At 32.1% G+C, this 19,259-nt stretch overlaps 1 protein-coding gene across 6 annotated transcripts in view; it reads right to left on the bottom strand.

Moving 5' to 3' along the window:
• Positions 1 to 19,259, bottom strand: part of CSMD3 (CUB and Sushi multiple domains 3) — a 1,242,277-nt gene that overhangs the window by 56,069 nt on the left and 1,166,949 nt on the right. For all 6 annotated transcript variants that reach the window (XM_027064013.2, XM_027064014.2, XM_027064015.2 and 3 more), the window contains 6 exons: positions 15,343 to 15,516; positions 12,176 to 12,349; positions 11,195 to 11,380; positions 9,082 to 9,255; positions 6,063 to 6,245; positions 1,006 to 1,182 (listed from right to left, as the gene is read on the bottom strand). In XM_027064013.2, coding sequence (XP_026919814.1) covers positions 1,006 to 1,182; positions 6,063 to 6,245; positions 9,082 to 9,255; positions 11,195 to 11,380; positions 12,176 to 12,349; positions 15,343 to 15,516 — 1,068 coding nt within the window. The remainder of the gene's footprint in view (positions 1 to 1,005; positions 1,183 to 6,062; positions 6,246 to 9,081; positions 9,256 to 11,194; positions 11,381 to 12,175; positions 12,350 to 15,342; positions 15,517 to 19,259) is intronic.

Below are 19,259 nucleotides of genomic sequence, written 5' to 3'. Positions count from 1 at the left end.
GTATTCAGCAAAACACTGATGAGTCTGTGAGGACCTACCCAAGGGCAGGTAAAGAATTATCCAAAAGATTAGATGTCACAATGCCTGGGGCTGACATAGGGCCAGGGATATTACTTTTTACTGACTCGAATGAACACCTGGAAAACGTTTTGCTATTATAGATGTGGCTAATGTGTTCTATTCGGTGGTCATTTCAATAGTCTCCTAGCCATAGTCTCCCTTCACCTTTGAAGAGACACTATACACACAAGGCACCTCAACAGCCCTGTCACTGCACACACAATCTTTGTAGGCAAGATAGTAACTACAAGCAACTGTCTCCTATCACAGGAGGTCATGACATGGCTTTGATGGCATCCTCCTCTGGGATGATTCATCTGAGCCAGTCATTCAGGAAATGCAAATACTCACAAAAGAGCTACACTTTTAAAGGGAAGGGAATGGGTCATTGGCCCGCACACAGTATAAAGCCTGTCTCCTCAGTTAGATTTCTGCGAATTATTAGGTCAGTCCAGGGCTGCTCCATCACTGACACTGTCGAGAGCAACTACTGACCTTCGCAACCCTACGTTTGACAAAAGCCCAATAGCTTTTTGAGTCCCAGAAACAACATGTTCTTCACTTAGAAATTTTAAAACCAAGTCAGTTATTGATGTGCATTAGACGGACAAAATAAAATTGCTTCCTTTGTATATTTAATCTCAATTACAGCTGATAATTCATCACTATCCTTAAAGAACGGTTAAATTATAATTAACAGCACTGATGTTCTGTGATTCCTCTTTCCTCTGCCAGTGCAGTACCTTGGTAAGCCAACTGATACTTAAAGTCACTGGTGCACATTCTAACTATAACACTACTACCCCCTTTTACTCTGGAAGACAAATACCAATATTCACAACCTGGCATGGTTTGATTAAATACAAAACACACACATACACATTTATATGCTCAAATATGCTTCACATAACTAGTGATAGTTTAAACTAATGACAAGAAACTTACTTGTACAGTTAGGCAAGCTTCCAGACCATGTTCCATTGGCTGTGCACTGTCTAACTGAAGGTCCAGAAAGGATATACCCCTCCATACAAGAATAAATAACTGAACTGGAAAACGTTGTGCCATCAATCCGAAAGACTTTTCCATTGGCTGTTGTTCCTGGGTTGCCACACTGTATGGCTATAAAACAAAACGGGTAAGAGTAGATATAAAAGTGTTTTTAGAATTCCTCTCACAAAAAGGTAATGACTAAATGATTCTTTCAAATTATCCAAAGGAGCTACAAAAGCTTCTAAAAAAAGCATTGGATTATCTTTTATAAATAGTTGAAATTCAAGATGAGTTTATATTGACTCTATTAGTTTAACTACTGGGATGCAAATCACGGCTACATTTTGAAGACTTTTTTTAGTGCCTTTGGTAGAAACATTACACAGTAAAGTAATTACTTGAGAGTACTGCCTTTGGGTACTACAAAATCTTTCAAAGAAGGATTAGAAGAGTCGGTCTAAAAAACAACTCATGTAAAACCGGAATAGATGTAACAACAAGATGTGACAGATTTATTTTAATTGTACTAAGAGGGTAGATAGAAAATGAACAATTTAAGTATTACAAACATCCATGTATATTTTTATTTATGTAAGTATATAACTGATTTGCATTAAAACTTTATTATCTCTATTTCTGGGCTAAGGTGTACAAAACAATAAATTGAATAAAAACAAAGTAAATTCTATGAATGTGTGGCATTAAGTTTGCAACATATCCTAAATGAGAATCACAAACACAAATACCTTATATGATTAGATAGTCTGTATTATTTTTAACTATTGGTCATTAATGCCATAAGTGAATTTTTAAAATCTCTTAAAAGCAAGCCTATGTTAGACATAATACTAAATTTTGCTGTAATATAAAAGGGTATGTTAGTACTTTGTAGTTTAAGGTTATCTTTATGAATATGAAATGTAATTATAGTTTTAGAAGTACCATCTAAATCACTTGTTGCATCTCAAATATTTAATTTTGCCATTCCTTTGTAATAGTACTGTATGTTTGTGTGTACGTGTATGTAGATAGGAAACTTACACATTTCATACGTAATACAACAAAGTCATACTCCAAATAATATATGATACAGTAAATATTTTTATGTGCTGTCAAGAGTAATTATCCTCTTCTATATCCATTAGTACCTGCCTAAAATAATAATCTGGTCATATCTATCTGTTATGTGTCATGTCCCATAGCCTTGACACAACACAAGAAAGATTTGAAAAACATTATCCTTGTTTTAAGATGTCATGTAGTTTGCATGTTGTAATAAGGACCCAGGTTCAGTCTATCTCTTGCACAATAAAAATCAAGAACTTCTCTAGTCAGGGTGGTTTCCAGGTACAGACAAATCACACTATTACTCCTGTTCTCTGGTCTCTAATTCCTCCATCTCAAAACATACATTTCTCTTACTCAGAATGTTATCTGAATTATACAAGTAAAATTAACTTAAAATGAAAGGAGTTAAGTGCAAATCTATCATGCGTGAAAGCTGAAAGCTTTTTGGACACAGCAAGAGCAGCGATAACAACTTTGCCTCTGTAATACTGACATTTGGGAAAAGTGGGAGTTGATTGTTACTGTGAACATAGCTCCATTTATGTTTACTACTAGCTGACAAAGCCATTTCTCCTAGAGTCATTTCTCAGCTGTCAATTGACCTAATCTAATACAAATGATGGTTAACATTCATTGAGCACTTACTATGTGACGGCCACAACTTTTTCAATATTAATTAATATCACAAAAATTCTGAGTCGATTTTAACATCATTGCCATTCCCTGGTAGGAAAATGAGGCACACAAGGATTAAGTAACTTGCCCAAGGTCTAACAACTAGTTAATGGCAGATTTTAACTAGCACAAATTCATAAGCATGATTATGATAGTGTATAATGAGAGTATTGGATTTTATTTAGACTAGTAAATGAAAGGCTTAAACATGATATATTTTTGCCAGTTGGTTATTTTTGTGTGTCAGATACATTATATGAATCATATTTTATGTTCACCCTTTTTTGTTACTAGAGATAATTTTTAAAATTATTGTACCTTTTTTGTCACTTTTTATCAAGGTGATAGCTATTTATAAAAAGTCAAAAAATAAATGAAAGTATAAAGAAGAAATTAAAGGTAATGTATAAATCCACCAAGAGATAGCACTTGGTAAAATATTTATATATACTTATATTAATATGCATATGCAAATATATATAAATGGATATATATTCATCATGATGTTTATTTCAGGCACTGTGCTAAGCACAGAGTACACAGGAGTAAAATAATACCCTTTTAAAAGATAGAAATATGTTATTTTGTAATCTTATTTTTCTTACTCAACATTATAATTAGGGCATCCTTCTTTCATAAAGTTTAGTAACTGGATAGTTTTCTATTATATGTATATTCATGACTTAACTAACCAATCTCCTATTGACCAACATGAAATTAATTTAGTTTTTTTTCTTTATCATATAATACAGTTTAACATACTCTAGTTTATGTATACAACTGTGTACATAGGTCCCGTTTTTTAAGTTTTTATTTAAATTCCAATTAATTAACCTACAACGTAATATGAGCTTCTGGTGTACAATTTGTTGCTTCAACACTTTCATACAACACTCGGTGCTCATCACAAGAACGCTGCTTAATCTGTCACCTCATCCACTGCCCCTCTGGTAACCATGAGTTTGTTTTCCATTGTTAAGAGTCTGTTTCTTGATTTTCTGCTCTCTCTTTTTCCCCTATGATCCTGTGTTTTGTTTCTTAAATTCCACATGAGTGAAATCATATGGTATTTTTAAGATAAATTTCTGGAAGTGGAATTTCTCAATGATTTTTATTTTTGAAAAATGTTTTTACTTTTTTGAAGTATATATAGAGTTACCCAAGATGTTATAACAATGCACTTGTATCAATGGTGTAAAAAAATTTTGCTTGTTTTCACACGTTCTCTGCAACATCACACACCATCATTTTTAAAATCCTTGTCAGTTTATCAAAATGCTATGTTCTTTAAATTTGTATTTTCTATTTATTAAATTATTTTAAAACATTTGATATTTTTATTTTCATGTGTTTTATTCATCACATCCATACATCCTATGAAAGCTTTTATATTTTACTGTTACTAAAGTAATATAATGTTACAAAACATTTGGAATAAAGAGAATAAAATCCTCCAAATTTCACCACTCTGTCCTATTATCATTTTTGTGTACTGCCTTTTATTCTTTGTTTTAAATAAATATCATTTCCCATGAATTTTACTAGAGTGCCTAATTCTGAATCTTAATTTTTAACAGTTTTACATGAAATTTACATGAGAAATTTACATTTTCTCATGGCCTTTATTCTAATAATTTATTGATGATATACTGTTACACCATGTAAACATAGAGTTGCTTATGTAATATTTTTCCACTGCTGTCTAATTATTTTCAATTGTTGCTGGTCATAACCAATTAGAAATATAAAATTGCATCATCACTATTGTGTGTTTTCTTTAATATTTTTATTTTCTTAGGAAAAAATCCTCAAAAATGAAGTTAATAAATCAAAGCTATATATATTCTATGAATAAATATGTATTTTGTCAAATTATCCTATCCTAAAATATTATGACAAAAAAACCTCCAGAAATGTTTTCAAGTTCTAGTTTTGTTGTACATACACTAGAATTTCATTTTTAAACAGGTGAAAAATGATGCTTTGATGATCAATTCTAATTTTCTGACAAGTAGTTATGTAGAATTTTTTTCTATAGGTTACAATATTGTTTTTTGGCTCCTCTGTGTTTTCTGTTCATTCCTTCTGTCTACTCATCTACTAGAATGCTTTCTTAAATGATTTGTATGAACTCCATCCATGAGAAAAATGTTAATTCTGTTATATTTGCTCTAACTCCTCGTTCTTTTTTATCCATAATGTACATACTAACAAAACAAAGTCAGCACCACACATTTCATCTAAAAACTATTTTGTAGTTCAGCCGAACAAAAGGATCACCCATGTACAATATATTTATAGAGATTTTTCCTTTGGAAAATAAGTTTGAGGAGTCATTAAAGATCTTAGTCTTACTTATTGTCTTTTGCTCAGCAATATTGTTTCTCGATTTGTTTCCCTTATAGTAGCAACTGAGCTGCAAGTCTCTTAATTAAGATTAAATTTGGTAATGTTAAAAAAAGATAACTATCCTTCTTTGCTAGAATGCGGACACTAATTTTAAACATCGTCAAAGGATTTTGAAATATAATCAATCAGGAAACTGTCAAGAAGGTTCTATTGGGACTTATTTTCTATTTATAAAACCTGTTACATTTGGTAAAACATCAAGTACATTTCATAAATACCTTTGTAAGTTTAGCTTTTGCACTAAAGTCATCTCAAAAAGAACAGTTTAAATTATATGGATAATTTTTCAGCGACACTTCATTTTCTAGCCAATCTGTAAAGAGTTAATTATGTTTACTCTGAGTCAGTCAGAATGATTAACAATTTTACCTAAACACCAAAATTTTTAAGGATTCAAGCTATCAACAACTGTACTCTATACATAAAAATTTCATTTATAATTAGGCATCTTCCTATATTTTTCCATTTCTACAAACCTGAAAACTAAAACAGATCTTGAACTAATGTCAAGAACAATCTGTTTTTTCCCTGATAGTGTCTATTACGTAAAGGTCTGTGGTGAAGAGGTAAATATAAATGCTTTTAAGAAATATTTTTTAATTTTTCCCATCGCGATGTTTGTTGTATTAAATAATGTTTGTGTATACATAGCCCATGAGAGATTTTTTTATAATTATTATCTATCATAGTTCTCCTATAGGATGAGGTCAGTTAAATGTAGTACTAGTGCCTTTATTCCAGCGTTGCGACAGGACGAATGGCTAGGAGTGATTGCACCTGAGGTATAGTGACCAACTGAATTTAGATGCACATTAAATTTCAATCCTTTCAGTGTATTTAGTTTCTGCTTAGATTACCTTTGCATTCTGGTTGCCTTCCAGTCCAACTGCCATTGGCTAAACACGTTCTTTCTTCTGAGCCATGAAGGATATAACCAATATCACAAGCAAAACGTACAGAGCTTTTGGTTCTGAAATCACTTTCCTGTCTAGAACCATGACCGGGAGTACCCGGATCCCCACAGGTACCAGTAGCATCGCCTGAAATTCAATACAGTTCAGATTAATTCATCTCATTAAACGTTGACTATGTTCATGATTTAGTCCAAATGCTTGTAGGCTTTTGTGTTTGTGCATGCTGTGTTTTTAAAAAATTTTTATTCATTTATTTTTAAGTAGGCTAGATGCCCAGAGTGGAGCTCAACTCAGATCCTGAACTCATGATCTTGAGATCAAGACCTGAGCTACAGTCAAGAGTTGGGTGCTTAACTCACTGAGCCATCCAAGCCCACTTAATATGATAAACTGACTGGACAAAATCATAATTCACATTTCCCATCTGAGTCCAGTCATAGAAAAGGCCTAAAGAAAAAAGAAAATCATGCAGAGCATAATGTTATTTGCCACATCTGTGATATTTGGGCCTAGTAAACAGGCTAAGGACATTTTCAGTATCTCAAAACCTAGATAATGACCAAATTAATGGAAAATTTATAATTGATAATACTATGAGCTCAAATGACAAAGAATTTATAAAACTAAAATTAAAAACTGTATTTGATAATTTGCATGTTTCCTTCTCTGAATTTCCTAATAGCTGAAAATATTTTTGTGTGTGAAATTAGAACTGTAATGTGCTGGAAAACGTAAATGTTACAATACAGTATACTGTAGACTAAAATCTCACCCCCTAATTTTCTCTACCAATGGCCACTGATCAAAGATACATGAATTATATTCTTTCCAATATGAAAATATAAAAATAAATTGTAAACAAAGATTAGAAATTCTGACTTAAGCTCCTTTTAAAAAATGTTTATTTCTTTATTTTGGGAGAGAAAGAGAGACAATGAGTAGTAACGGAACAGAGAGGGAGGGAGAGAGAGAATCCTAAACAGGCTCTGTGTTGTGAGCACAGAGCCCGACGTGGGGCTCTATTCTATGAACCATGAGATCATGAACTGAGCCAAAATGAAGAGTCAGATGCTTGATCAACTGAGTCACCCAGGGGCCTCTGACTTAAGTTCCTAACAAGGATTTTGCTCATGGCTAGGTGTTCATCTTTTGATTTTAACATTAAGATTTATTCAGTCCCTTTATCATTTCTTAAATAATTCTAATCAGAGTTGCCACTATATTATTATACATTAAGAGAAAGAAAGAAGGAGAGAGAGAAACTTGAAGGCATATACATTGAAAATGCTGTGTGTAGATGGCTTTTTTGACGTGCCCTGTGTATTTGGAATCCTTCTTTACACCACCTCATTTTCATGTGATGTAATATTAACAACCACACAAAATGTTAAGATCACTATTCCACTTTACATATCTATGTGCATTCTTGTTTGCAATTCAGAAGCAGTTTTCTAATACATTGGGATATATGCATATAGGTTTATGTTTTTATGCATAATCGGTTATCTGAGTTAATTGAGTTACTGTAAGATAAGAGTTTTAATTCTCATTAAAGTCACATTATGGTCACATTAAAAATAAGAGTTTTTTTTAAATCTATAGACTAAATTTGAAGTCCTAGGTAGTTACTTCACAGGGATTAACCACTAATTATAAGAAGACTCTGAAATAAGTAACCATTTCACAACTTTTTGTAAACATTTTTTTATGTTTAATTATTTTTGAGAGAGAGACAGGGCATGAGCTGGGGGAGGGGCAGAGAAAGAGGGAGACACAGAATCTGAAGCAGGCTCCAGGCTCTGAGCTGTCAGCACAGAGACCAGCGGGGGCTCAAACCCTTGAATAGCAAGATCATGACCTAAGCCGAAGTCAGATAGTGAACTGACTGAGCTGCACAGGCACCCCCATTTCACAACTTTTACTTCTAAAGGGAAAACAACTCGATGTGGCGTCATCATTATGATCTCCACAGAGAAAATAATATAAAGATAATGAGCAAAATATAAATAAAACAACAGGCAGAAAAATAAGCACCAACATTTAACTGATGGGTAAAAACAAATATATAATAAGTAGTATCAAAAAGGGAGACATCACAGATCTAGAACTTAATTGACATTATTTTTGTTTGTTTATTTAATTTTGAGAAGGAGAGTGCAAGTAGGGGAGGGGCAGAGAGAGAGAGAGGGAAACAGAGGATCTGAAGCAGGTCTCAAACTCACTAACCCCAAGATTGTGACCTGAGCCGAAGTTGGATGCTCAACTGACTGAGCCACTCAGGTGCCCTAAGTGACATTTTTCTCAAGAAAAGCAGTAGCTTAAACAGCTCAAAAGAAGATTTATCAAATACTGTTCAATAAATTATTAATTTTTAATAGCTTCGGCATTCATTTATTATAAGATAACTCTATTTGGGTTACAGAAACTCAAATTATATATTATCTATTAATATCTTTCAGAAAACTTGGCTAGGTTTAATTTAAAACATTTAGGGCTTTATTTTAAAAGTATGCTATTAAGTAATCGATTGTGTAGAAAGTTTAATAGAATTGAACTCTAACAGAAAAATCATTTAAATAACATTGTTTTCTGGGGAAAATTACATTGGCATCGGCTAAAATGGAATACTCAAACTTGAGTCATTCACCATTTTAATGAACAAAAGCATTGTACTCAAAGTAGCATCCTAAAACCACTTAATTATTTACATTAGCTACAACACAGTTCAAACATGTATCAGTAATTTATCATCTACAAGATGAGTATTAATTTGTGCTCTGAATCTAAATTGTCTTAAGAAGTATTCCAATAAATGTATAAATTATCTTACAGTTTGTCTCATGAGATTTTAAAAACTGTATTATTTTTATCTCTTTAGAGATGTTTTGTGTATATATTTCTAATAATAACAATACTAATAATACAACTTTCAGCACACACTGTCCAATTTTCCAAGTAGTACCTGAACAATGAGGTTGTGCTCCACTCCAATGGCCGTTTAACTGGCAAGTCCTTGATGACTGGCCTAGAAGGGTACGCTTTCCTGTGCAGGAATAGTGAACAGTGGACCCGAAGGTAAACTTCTCACCAGACAGGACTGCATTAGGAGGAACGCCAGGGTGTCCACAGTCAATCACTACAATACATAATTATTGAATATAAAATTTTTTTATATCTCCTATCGAACAACCTGCACCACTTTTTATAAATCAGAAGTAAATTATCTGTTCAAATATACCTAACCTCCCGAAGTCAAACATCCATGTGAAAGCTAGCTTTTAAAAAATAAAATGTAAGTTGCAGTTATATGAGTAATCTTGTTAACCTGCTCACCAGTGTTTTGCAGGAACATTCTAAGTATGCATGAATGAGTGAGTTTAACTCTGTTATGTGTGTGTTGGTGAGTGTGTGTTTATACGCATACGTGCATGGGTTTGAAGTATACATGTGCCCGGACAAGGATATGCAAGTTAGAGAGAGAAGTAATGTGAAATAGCTAAATAAAGACCTGCAATGCTATATGGGATTCAAAATGAGCCCATACAGAAATTAAAATGGAAGGATTTTGAAGGTAAAGGAGAGGAAACTCATTTGAAGATGGATCTGTGACACACAATCTAATATATAGTCTAGAATAATTCTAATCCTGGCTGGTAATGTATAACTCATGCTGTATGAAGAAAATACTGTGTCTTGTTAACTGAAACACTACTAAGCATAGTGGAATCAGATATCAGTGCATTGTAGAATTTTCTTTATAACCTAAAGATAGCTTGGGAACTGTGTATCCCCTTTTAGTTGTAACATGGAAAAATATTCAATGCAATGTAACTCCAGAATCTTAAATAGCACATAAGGGGATATAAACTTAATAAAAACCCTTGAGTACTTTGCATTTACCAAAGATACTACAGGAAATTAAAAAGGCAAAAAATGTGCATGAGAGCTAAGAAAATCTGAAAAAGTTCATGTTTATATGACTTATGAAAGATTTTTAACTTTAATGCTATAGCCGCACAAAGTAAAGTAAGTGAAATAGTCAAACTATTAGACTAAACTGTATAAACAAGTGGAATACATTTTAAGCAAAAGATCAACAATTGACTTATTTGCATGGAAGCTGAAATTTAATGGGCACTGCATAAAGTTTTGTGGTCTCATTAGTGCATGAATGATTTCACAAAATTTTCAAGAAATCCCACCCTATAAAGTATCTTTAAGTAAAACATTATCATAAAATAATTTTATAATTTAGAAATTTAGTATAACCAAAAATCACTTGCACAATGAGTTTTGATTCACTGCTTCTTCAATCTATAAAGTTCTTGTCTTTCTTTTCATGACTCATCAACTCTTTGAGACGTAGCTATAGCTGAGACTTAATAACTAACTAAATATTTTAAATTCATGTTCATTTCTCTATATTCTCACGTAATTATTTCTGTTAAATTATTTCCTCACTATGCATGCGAATTTCGTGCATATCTGCTATAGTTTATGTTATTTATATTCTACAGCTCCAACATAACATGTAACACAGTGTACTCCAATTGATGTTCACTGACTTGAAAAACGATGTGTATTAACATTTACTGCATTTATATGTGTATGTGTCTGTAATATGATAAATGTTTAAATCAATAAGTTTTAAGTAACACATTTGTCTAAATCCTCAAGGACTCTAAGGCCCTGGTAGATGTTTACATTGAGACTAATATAGCCTTAAATGAAATTTAAAATATTAGCACAAAGGAAAATCAAAATATAATTGCCTTTTATGGGATGGTAATATCATAGGCTATAAAAGATGTTGCTTTTCATAATCTATCTGCTTTATCAAAGCTCAAAACCAAAGAATCCCGTTCATATTAATAAAAAATGGCATTTGGCATTCAAGTGGCAGACTACAGGGAAGTATAGTTTCACAACATAAAATTAAATAAAAAATGAAATTACAAGAAATAATTAAAAACAAAATCCTTCTGACATATAGCTCTAGATACTTTATAAGACAATAGACATGCATTTTGCTTCCATGGCATTTTCTCAAGGAATAATTCACATTATCTACTTACTGATACATTCTGGTAAAGGTTTGTCCCACTGTCCATTTGGTTGACATATTAAAACTGAAGATCCAAATAAGAAATATCCAGGATTGCAATCATAGAATACCACAGTGCCATAGGTGAAATTTCCATGTTCTATTTTACTTTCTCTTTTGGAATTGGCTGGAATTCCAGGATCAGAGCAGTTCACCACTAAACAGATGACAAATTTTGAAAGTTGTGTTTAGAATTATATACATAGACCTACATAGGTTTCCATCAGAGATGGAGTATCAAAGGTAAATTCAATCAAATCAAAGATTCTAGGAATAAAATTAATGAATGGGCTATCTAATGAAGTGAAATCATATGGTTGAAAAGATAGGAAAAGGAAAAGGTTTTTGAAAAAACTTTGAATAATGGTACCTCCATAAGTATTCTTCTGAGTATAGATTTAAAGAATGATACCTTAAGCTATAGTTAAGCCACAAAAAATGTAGAAAAATTATAACTTGATTGTATTTTATCAGACAATATGAAGTATATCATACTTCTTTGGAAATGGAAAAACACCAAAAAATTCTCTTTAACCTATTTCTATAGAGAAAACAATAAATAACCCCCCAGTGTAGGCAAATGGTAATACAGGACTCAAACAGTCTCTCCAAAAATATGAAAAAAAAAATCCAAAGGTAAGTTACCTTATTTATAAATGAAACAAGTAAAAATGACCTTAATGACTTTTTAGAGGCAGCCATAAAATGGGCACAAGATAATAAAGCTAAGCAGTTAAAATAAAACCTGCTAATTTTACCTTTTAAAACCTTAAGGTAAAAATTAAGGAGAAAAGGAAAGCATAGCTAAATGAAAGAACATCAATATTAAATCTGTTTGATTTATTAGCTGATTAACTTTCTACTAATCTGCCCAAGCTATTTCAATGTTGTCACATATGTTGACACAACATATTACTACCATGCTCTAAGCTGAATATCATTAGACTTTTACCTTTGCACACTGGTGGGGGATGGCTCCACTGTCTGTTGGCCTGGCACTGTGCCTTTGTGGGCCCTTGCATTACATACCCAATATTGCAAGAGAATGTCACCACATCATTAAAGTTGAATCCATTGCCACTTGTTCTTCCATAAATTGGGCTACCAGGGTGACCACAGCTAACAGCTAATGGCAATGGGTGAGGGAGAGGAGAAGAACAAAGCAGAATATTTGGTTATCAGTTATCACATGACAATTGCAGTTAGTCATTCCAAACAACATAGAAAGAAGATCACTTTTATGTGAAAATATATTTAAAGTGCTTTTACCTTTACAAATGAGCAATTTAGAATGCCAAAATAGTCTAATATGATAGAAATATTATATTAGTAAATAGATATATATTTATAATCATGATCATTTTATGCAGGTGATGCAGAGATGCTTAAAGAATCGTGGTACCTTTTCATTATCTCTCCTTATCTCTCCCTCTCTCTCTCCCTTCCTCCCTCCCTCTCTCTCTCTTTAGGGACAAATACTGAAATTCAAAAAAATCTGGGAATGATTGAAGTTTATGTCTCTAGTTAGTAGCAGAAGAATGAAACCAAACCTATTTTCCTCTTCTAGTTAAGTTTGAGAACTAAAGGTATATAAAAACAGGATTTTTTAAATTAATTAATTAATTTATTTATTTATTTATTTTTATTTATTTATTGTTTAATAAAATAAGTTTTATTTATTTAATTTTGAAATATTTTAATATCATTTATATGATTCATTTTTATGGATAATAGACAAAGTGTGCGTCAAGAATTAACGTGACTATATAATGTAAACAAAAATAATGCACGATGCTGTATTAGAATTCTCCTTACTATTTTGAGATACCAAGATTAACATTCTCTAAAACAATCAATCTTAATGGTTTATTTTCTTCACAATTGATGTTTCATAATTTAGCGCAATTTTGTTGGGAAATGATGTATCAATTAGGTAAAATATTTAGAAGTTTTTTAGGGTTAGAGTTCTGTTCTGATTTTATGTAGTGCTTGGACTTTTCCTGACCACTCTTTTTCTGTGAACTGTTTTATTGCATCATCTCCCTCTATTAATCAGAGCAAATCCAGTAATAGTGCTTCATAATTGGGCACAGTGAAAAACCATAGTCACTTTTAGGACTTTTGAAATGACCCAAGAGCAATTATTTTTCAGCTGTGTTGTTAATGTCAATCTACTCATTTGGAAATTTAACTGCATCTTATTCTTGTTAAAATTATCAATAAAGAAACCAGTTTTACCCCCAAGGCCAATTTTCTTTTATAGTCTCAATTATTCAACAAGAAAAACAATGGTATTAGTTGGCTAGACCTGAATATAAATGAAAGGGGAAAAAACCTAGGACAGACCCAGGCATAATATGCTCTCTTTAAATCATTAGTTTGTGCATGTGTGTGTGCGTGCGCACATTCTCTCTCACACACACACATATGCCCCTTAGGAAAGTAGTATTCATTGTTAACTCTATGCTCTATTATTCTATTAAATTTCAGCCCCTGGAAGTATTTTCCATGAAAGTAGAACTTCAATGAATATGTGTTGTTTGTATAAAAAATTGACAATGAAATTTATAAATTTGGATGTAATTAGTCACAGAATAAGTGAAATATTTCTAATGAATCCATGCTAAAAGTCCCATGTGTTATGTATCTGAAGCCTTCAAAATCTTTATAGTATGATCATATGATGTCACAATTACAATATATTTAGTGTTTATTCTCATTTTCTAACACCGATTATAATAAAGGTGAGTTATTGGGGATGGAAATGATTAGAAAAAAGACACAAATAAGAAATACGTTGATAATTGCCTTTCAGGTCCAAAATAGGATAGATTGTGATATGAAACACTGTGTAATGCTGGGTATTCAGTGGAGTAAGATAAATAAAAGAATTATCAGTATTCAATTTTTATTATTACTTTTGTACTATAACAGTCATAATAAATGCCCACTGGGCAAATCTATGCCATAAACAGAAAGCACAAAGCACAGCAGCTGTATTTAAAAATTATTGATAAAATGGTTTTATTTTACAATCCACTATATTCTTCATGTGTAAGTTCATATCTAAATTAACTTAAGGATCAGAGAGATATTTGTTGAACCAGTAGAGATATTGAAACAATTCCCATTACATAGTGTTACACAATTTTGTATGAATTTAATTTTTTTTAACATTTATTCATTTTTGAGAGACAGAGACATAGTGTAAGTGGGGGAGGGGCAGAGAGAGAGGGAAAGACAGAATCTGAAGCAGGCTCCAGGCTCTGAGCTGTCAGCATAGAGCCTGATGTGGGGCTTGAACCCACTGGCCATGAGATCGTGACCTGAACTAAAGTCGGATGCTCAACCAACTGAGCCACCCAGGTGCCCCTGTGAATTTTAAAATAGTGAAAAGAATGCTTTAAAGCAAACTTAAATAAATTTTAAATATTTCACATAAGCTTTCATGAAAAAATATTATAATTATATTAAATGTGCACATCTAATATTGATGCATTTAAGAATAAGATGGATTTTGAAGCTAAAAGGAATGATAATTATAACTACTTTTAACCATTCACTTCATATATAAGGGAATTAAGGCCTAGAGAGATTAAATGACCTGTATTAGCTCATGTAATTAGTAATAGAACTGGAATGAGAACAACAGTTCTTCATGTCATGTCGGATGAATTTTTCCCTACTAATTATACCATCAGGATATGATATTGATGTAACAACTACAGCATCATAATTATTAGAAAAAAATTTATCCAAAGTATTTTCCACTATAAAAAGTTTCATAATAGTACATCATGACAATATTGATGCTGCTGCATTTACTCTCAACAAATTAAAATCCTTATAAGTAAAACTTAGTCAAGAATACACCTTCCATACAGGAATATGCACTTATAAATATTATATATTTATGTTAAGTAGTAGAATAGCTGAATTTAATTTCTTATCTTTATAAAAAAACAAATAATAACAGACATTCTAATATTTTCTTCTGCTTTCATGGTTTTATGGATGGTTTTATGTGTCTCTGAGTGTATGTGCATCTTTCCTAAGAAAAAATTATTGGTAATTATATGAGAACAGAGACTTCTAATTACTTCTGTCATGCTTACTTACGCACACAGGATGGGAGCTGACCAGACCAATTGTGATCCTGTTGACATATTCTCACTGAAGAACCAATCAATCGAAAACCAGGATTACATTGATAAACAACAGTGTCTCTGTATCCATAATTTTCTCCAATGACTTGACCATTCACAATGAGCTCTGGAATTCCACAGTGACCCGCTGAAATGGGTCAGAAAGTAATATTTTTAACATTGTGAACTAAGTCTTGTGTATTTATATACATATATAACACTACTAAACTCTTAAAAGTTTATTTACAAGCATGCTACAAATAATGCAAACATGATCGTATGACATAAAGATAAATATGATACTCAGCAAAATGTCAGATATTTGGGAATTAAAAGAAAACACACTTCTTGCAACACTTGGGTCTAAAAGGAGTTAGAAAACATTTCACTCTGTGTAAAAATAAAAATAAAACACATCAAATCTTGAGGAATACAGATAAATCAGTGCTTAGTGAAAAAATTTATAGCATTGTTTTTATTAAAAAGGTAAAATGGATATATAATCAATGAGTTAAGATTCCACCTTAAGAACAGGACAAAGAGGGACAAAATAAAGAAGAGAAAATAAAATGAAAGTTGATGAAAGGGTATATTAAAGCAGTTACAGAAATCAATAAAATAGAAAATAGAAAACAACAGAGAACACTACCTAAGCTAAAAAATCTTTCTTTAAAAATAGCAGCAAAATTGCTCAACTCCTAGCTAATTCTATCTAGCACACAAAAGCAGAGAACAAGATTACCAATAACAGAAATGAATGAAGTGATACCACTACAAGTTTACAGGGATTAAAAGGATAAGGTAAAATGAAGAACAGTTTTATGCCAATACATGTAACAGTTCTGAAGGGCAACTACTTTGAAAATTAAATACCAAAACTAAAGCAAGATGAAATAGAAAATATGAATAGCCCTTCATCTATTAAAGTACTTGAATTCTTTTTTTTCAATCTTTTTTTCTTTAAGTTTTATTTACTTTGAGAAAGACAGAGAATCTCAAGCAGGCTCCGCACTGCCAGCCCAGAGCCTGTTGTAAGGCTTGAACTCACAAACTTGAGATCATGACCTGAGCCAAAGTTGAACACTCAACTGTGACTGAGCCACCCAGGCACCTCTAAAGTACTTGAATTCTTAAACAAACTCCTCCCCATAAAACCACTCAGGCTCAAATGTTTTTACTGTTTCAACCAAACATTTAAGTTAAAAAAAAAATTGCATACACTCTTAGAAGTTAGAGAAAAAGGGTTAGTTTTTAATCAGCCCCAATATTAAACCTGGTAGACACATGAAAAACCAATGTCCTTCATCAAAATAGATGCAAAACTCCTTAATATTTTTGAAAACCAATCTAGAAACATACATAAAATCAACCACTCTAATTTGACAGAGTAAAAAAGATACTGACATATTGACAATGAAGGAGAAAAAAGTATATAATTATCTCAATAGATGAAAAAGCATTTGGCAAAATTCAGTACTCCTTCATGATGAAAACTAACAATAAATTTAGAATATAGGGAACTTTTCAACTTGATAAAGACATCTCCAATAGATATTATGATTTATAATAGGAAATATATATTTGATCTTGGTCCCTGTTTCTGGCTCAGAGTTCCTAAAAGCTTTGGAATTTTCTAAATGATAGGAGCAAAAAAAAAAAAAAAAAAAGCCTCTTTTGTTGTGTTAATGAAGTGGCTTTGGGACCTCACCCTAGTATGGGGACTGGTTGTCAGAGGAGCCAACCATGTGATTAGGAAGTTGCAACTTTCAATTCCACCCCTGTAAACTCTGGGGAAGAGGGAAAGAAGAGAAGTTGAATTAATTGCCAATGGCCAATGATTTAATCAATTATGCCCATGTAATGCAGCCTCCATATAAAACCAAAAGCACAGGGTTCAGAGAGCTTGTGGGTTGATGAACACTAGGAGATTAAGGAGAGTGGGGCCCTCAGAAAGCATGGATGCTCTGCACCCTTCCCACATCCCTTGCCTTATGCAAATCTTTCATCTGGCTGTTTCTGAGTTAATAAACCAGTATCTAGTAAGTAAAATATTTACTTTGAGAGAGAGAGTGAACATGAGTGGGTGAGGGACAGAGAGAGAGAGAGAGAGAGAGAGAGAGAGAGAGAGAGAGAGAATATCCCAAGCAGGCTCTGCACTGTCAGTGTGGAGCCCATTGTGGGGCGTGAACTCATGAACCATAAGATAATGACCTGAGTCAAAATCAAGAGTTGGATACTCAACCAACAGATCCACCCAGGCAGGCATCGTAGATAAATATTTTAAATAATTATATTTTTATATACTAGCAACAACCAATTAATGTGAAAATTTTAATTCAATAGAAAACATAATTGAAAATGAACAATATAATTTATAATATTAGAAACACACTAAACTTTCTCAGGAATAAATTTAGCAATATATCATGATCTCTATGCTAAAAATACAAAATATTGTTACTGCAGGAAAAAAACCCTGAAGACCTATATAAATGAATAAATATACTAAATATGTTGTTTATTAGTTGGAAGATTCAACACTATCAAATGCCAATTCTCCTCAAATGATCTATGGGTTCAATGTAATCCTGATAATAATTCTACTAGATGATTTTTTAAAATAAAAATTGATAAGCTAATTCTAAAACATACATGAGATTAGAAAAGATACAGTATCTAAAGTTATCTTAAAAATTAAGAACACATTTGGAGGATATACATACAAAATTTCAAGACTTATTATAAAACCTATTCAACAAATAGTACCAGATACCCTTCTAAAAAAAAAAAAACAACTAAACTTCAATTTTACTTTGTTATACATACAAGAACAAATTAAAAATAAATCATAGATATAAAAGGCCAAAAACTATAAAACTTCTAGAAGAAAATATGAAAGAAAATCTTTGTGACTTATGGTTGAGCAAAGGTTTCCTAAACAAGACACAGAAAGCAATAACCAGCAAAGACAGACTTTAACAAAATCTAAAATTTCTGCTCATTAAAAAGAAAAATAAACAAGTCATAGGCTGTGAGAAAATACTTCTAAAATACATAATAATGAAGACCTTGCAACCAGAAAGCCCAAGAAATTGTACTCTATCAGTAATTATCAAGACAACGCAAATTAAAATGTTATAATATACCTTTATGTACCCAATGGCACGGATAAAATTAAAAGATTAGCTATACCACATGCTGGAAAAAATGTGAGGCAAGAAGTCTTCCAGGAATTCTATTCCCAATCTCTCAGAAATGAATACATATACTCACAAAAAAAGACTTTTACATGAATATTCATTGCAACTTGTTTTTGATAATGGCCCCAAAACTGGACAAGGGTGAGGTGTCTACCATGAAGAGATTGACCAACATGTGACATATTCATATAATGGAATTCTGCTCAACAATGAAAAAAGTAGTGATACAACAGCATGGATGAAAAAGAATGAAAGAAGTCTTACATGAACAGTACATAATGTAGAATTCCATCTGTATGGATTTCGAGAACAGGGAAAACTAACATATGATGAAAAAGCAATTATTGTCACAGGGTTGGGGGAACTGCAGATTGTACAGGGCCATGAGGAACTTTTCCCAGGTAACTGTAATATTCTATAACTACAGAGTGGTTTAACAAAACCACTTGACAAAACTCATGCTTATGAGCATGTTTATGAGATGTACATTCCATTGTATACACATTTTGCCTTGGTAAAAAAGAATCAAGAAAATAAGCAAGTATTAAACTTTAGGGAATGATATACATGAGATGCATGCTGAGATGTTTAACAAAAAACGTGCACTGAATTCTACAAGTTGCTTTGAAAAGCATTAAAAAAAATGAATTGATGGATTGATAGAGCCCTGGAAGGATAGATAGATATGTGA

This window comes from Acinonyx jubatus, chromosome F2 (genome assembly GCF_027475565.1).
Source record: "Acinonyx jubatus isolate Ajub_Pintada_27869175 chromosome F2, VMU_Ajub_asm_v1.0, whole genome shotgun sequence".
NCBI lineage: Eukaryota > Metazoa > Chordata > Mammalia > Carnivora > Felidae > Acinonyx > Acinonyx jubatus.
The sequence above is the reverse complement of the archived record's forward strand: the minus strand, read 5'-3'. Positions and strand labels throughout refer to the sequence as shown.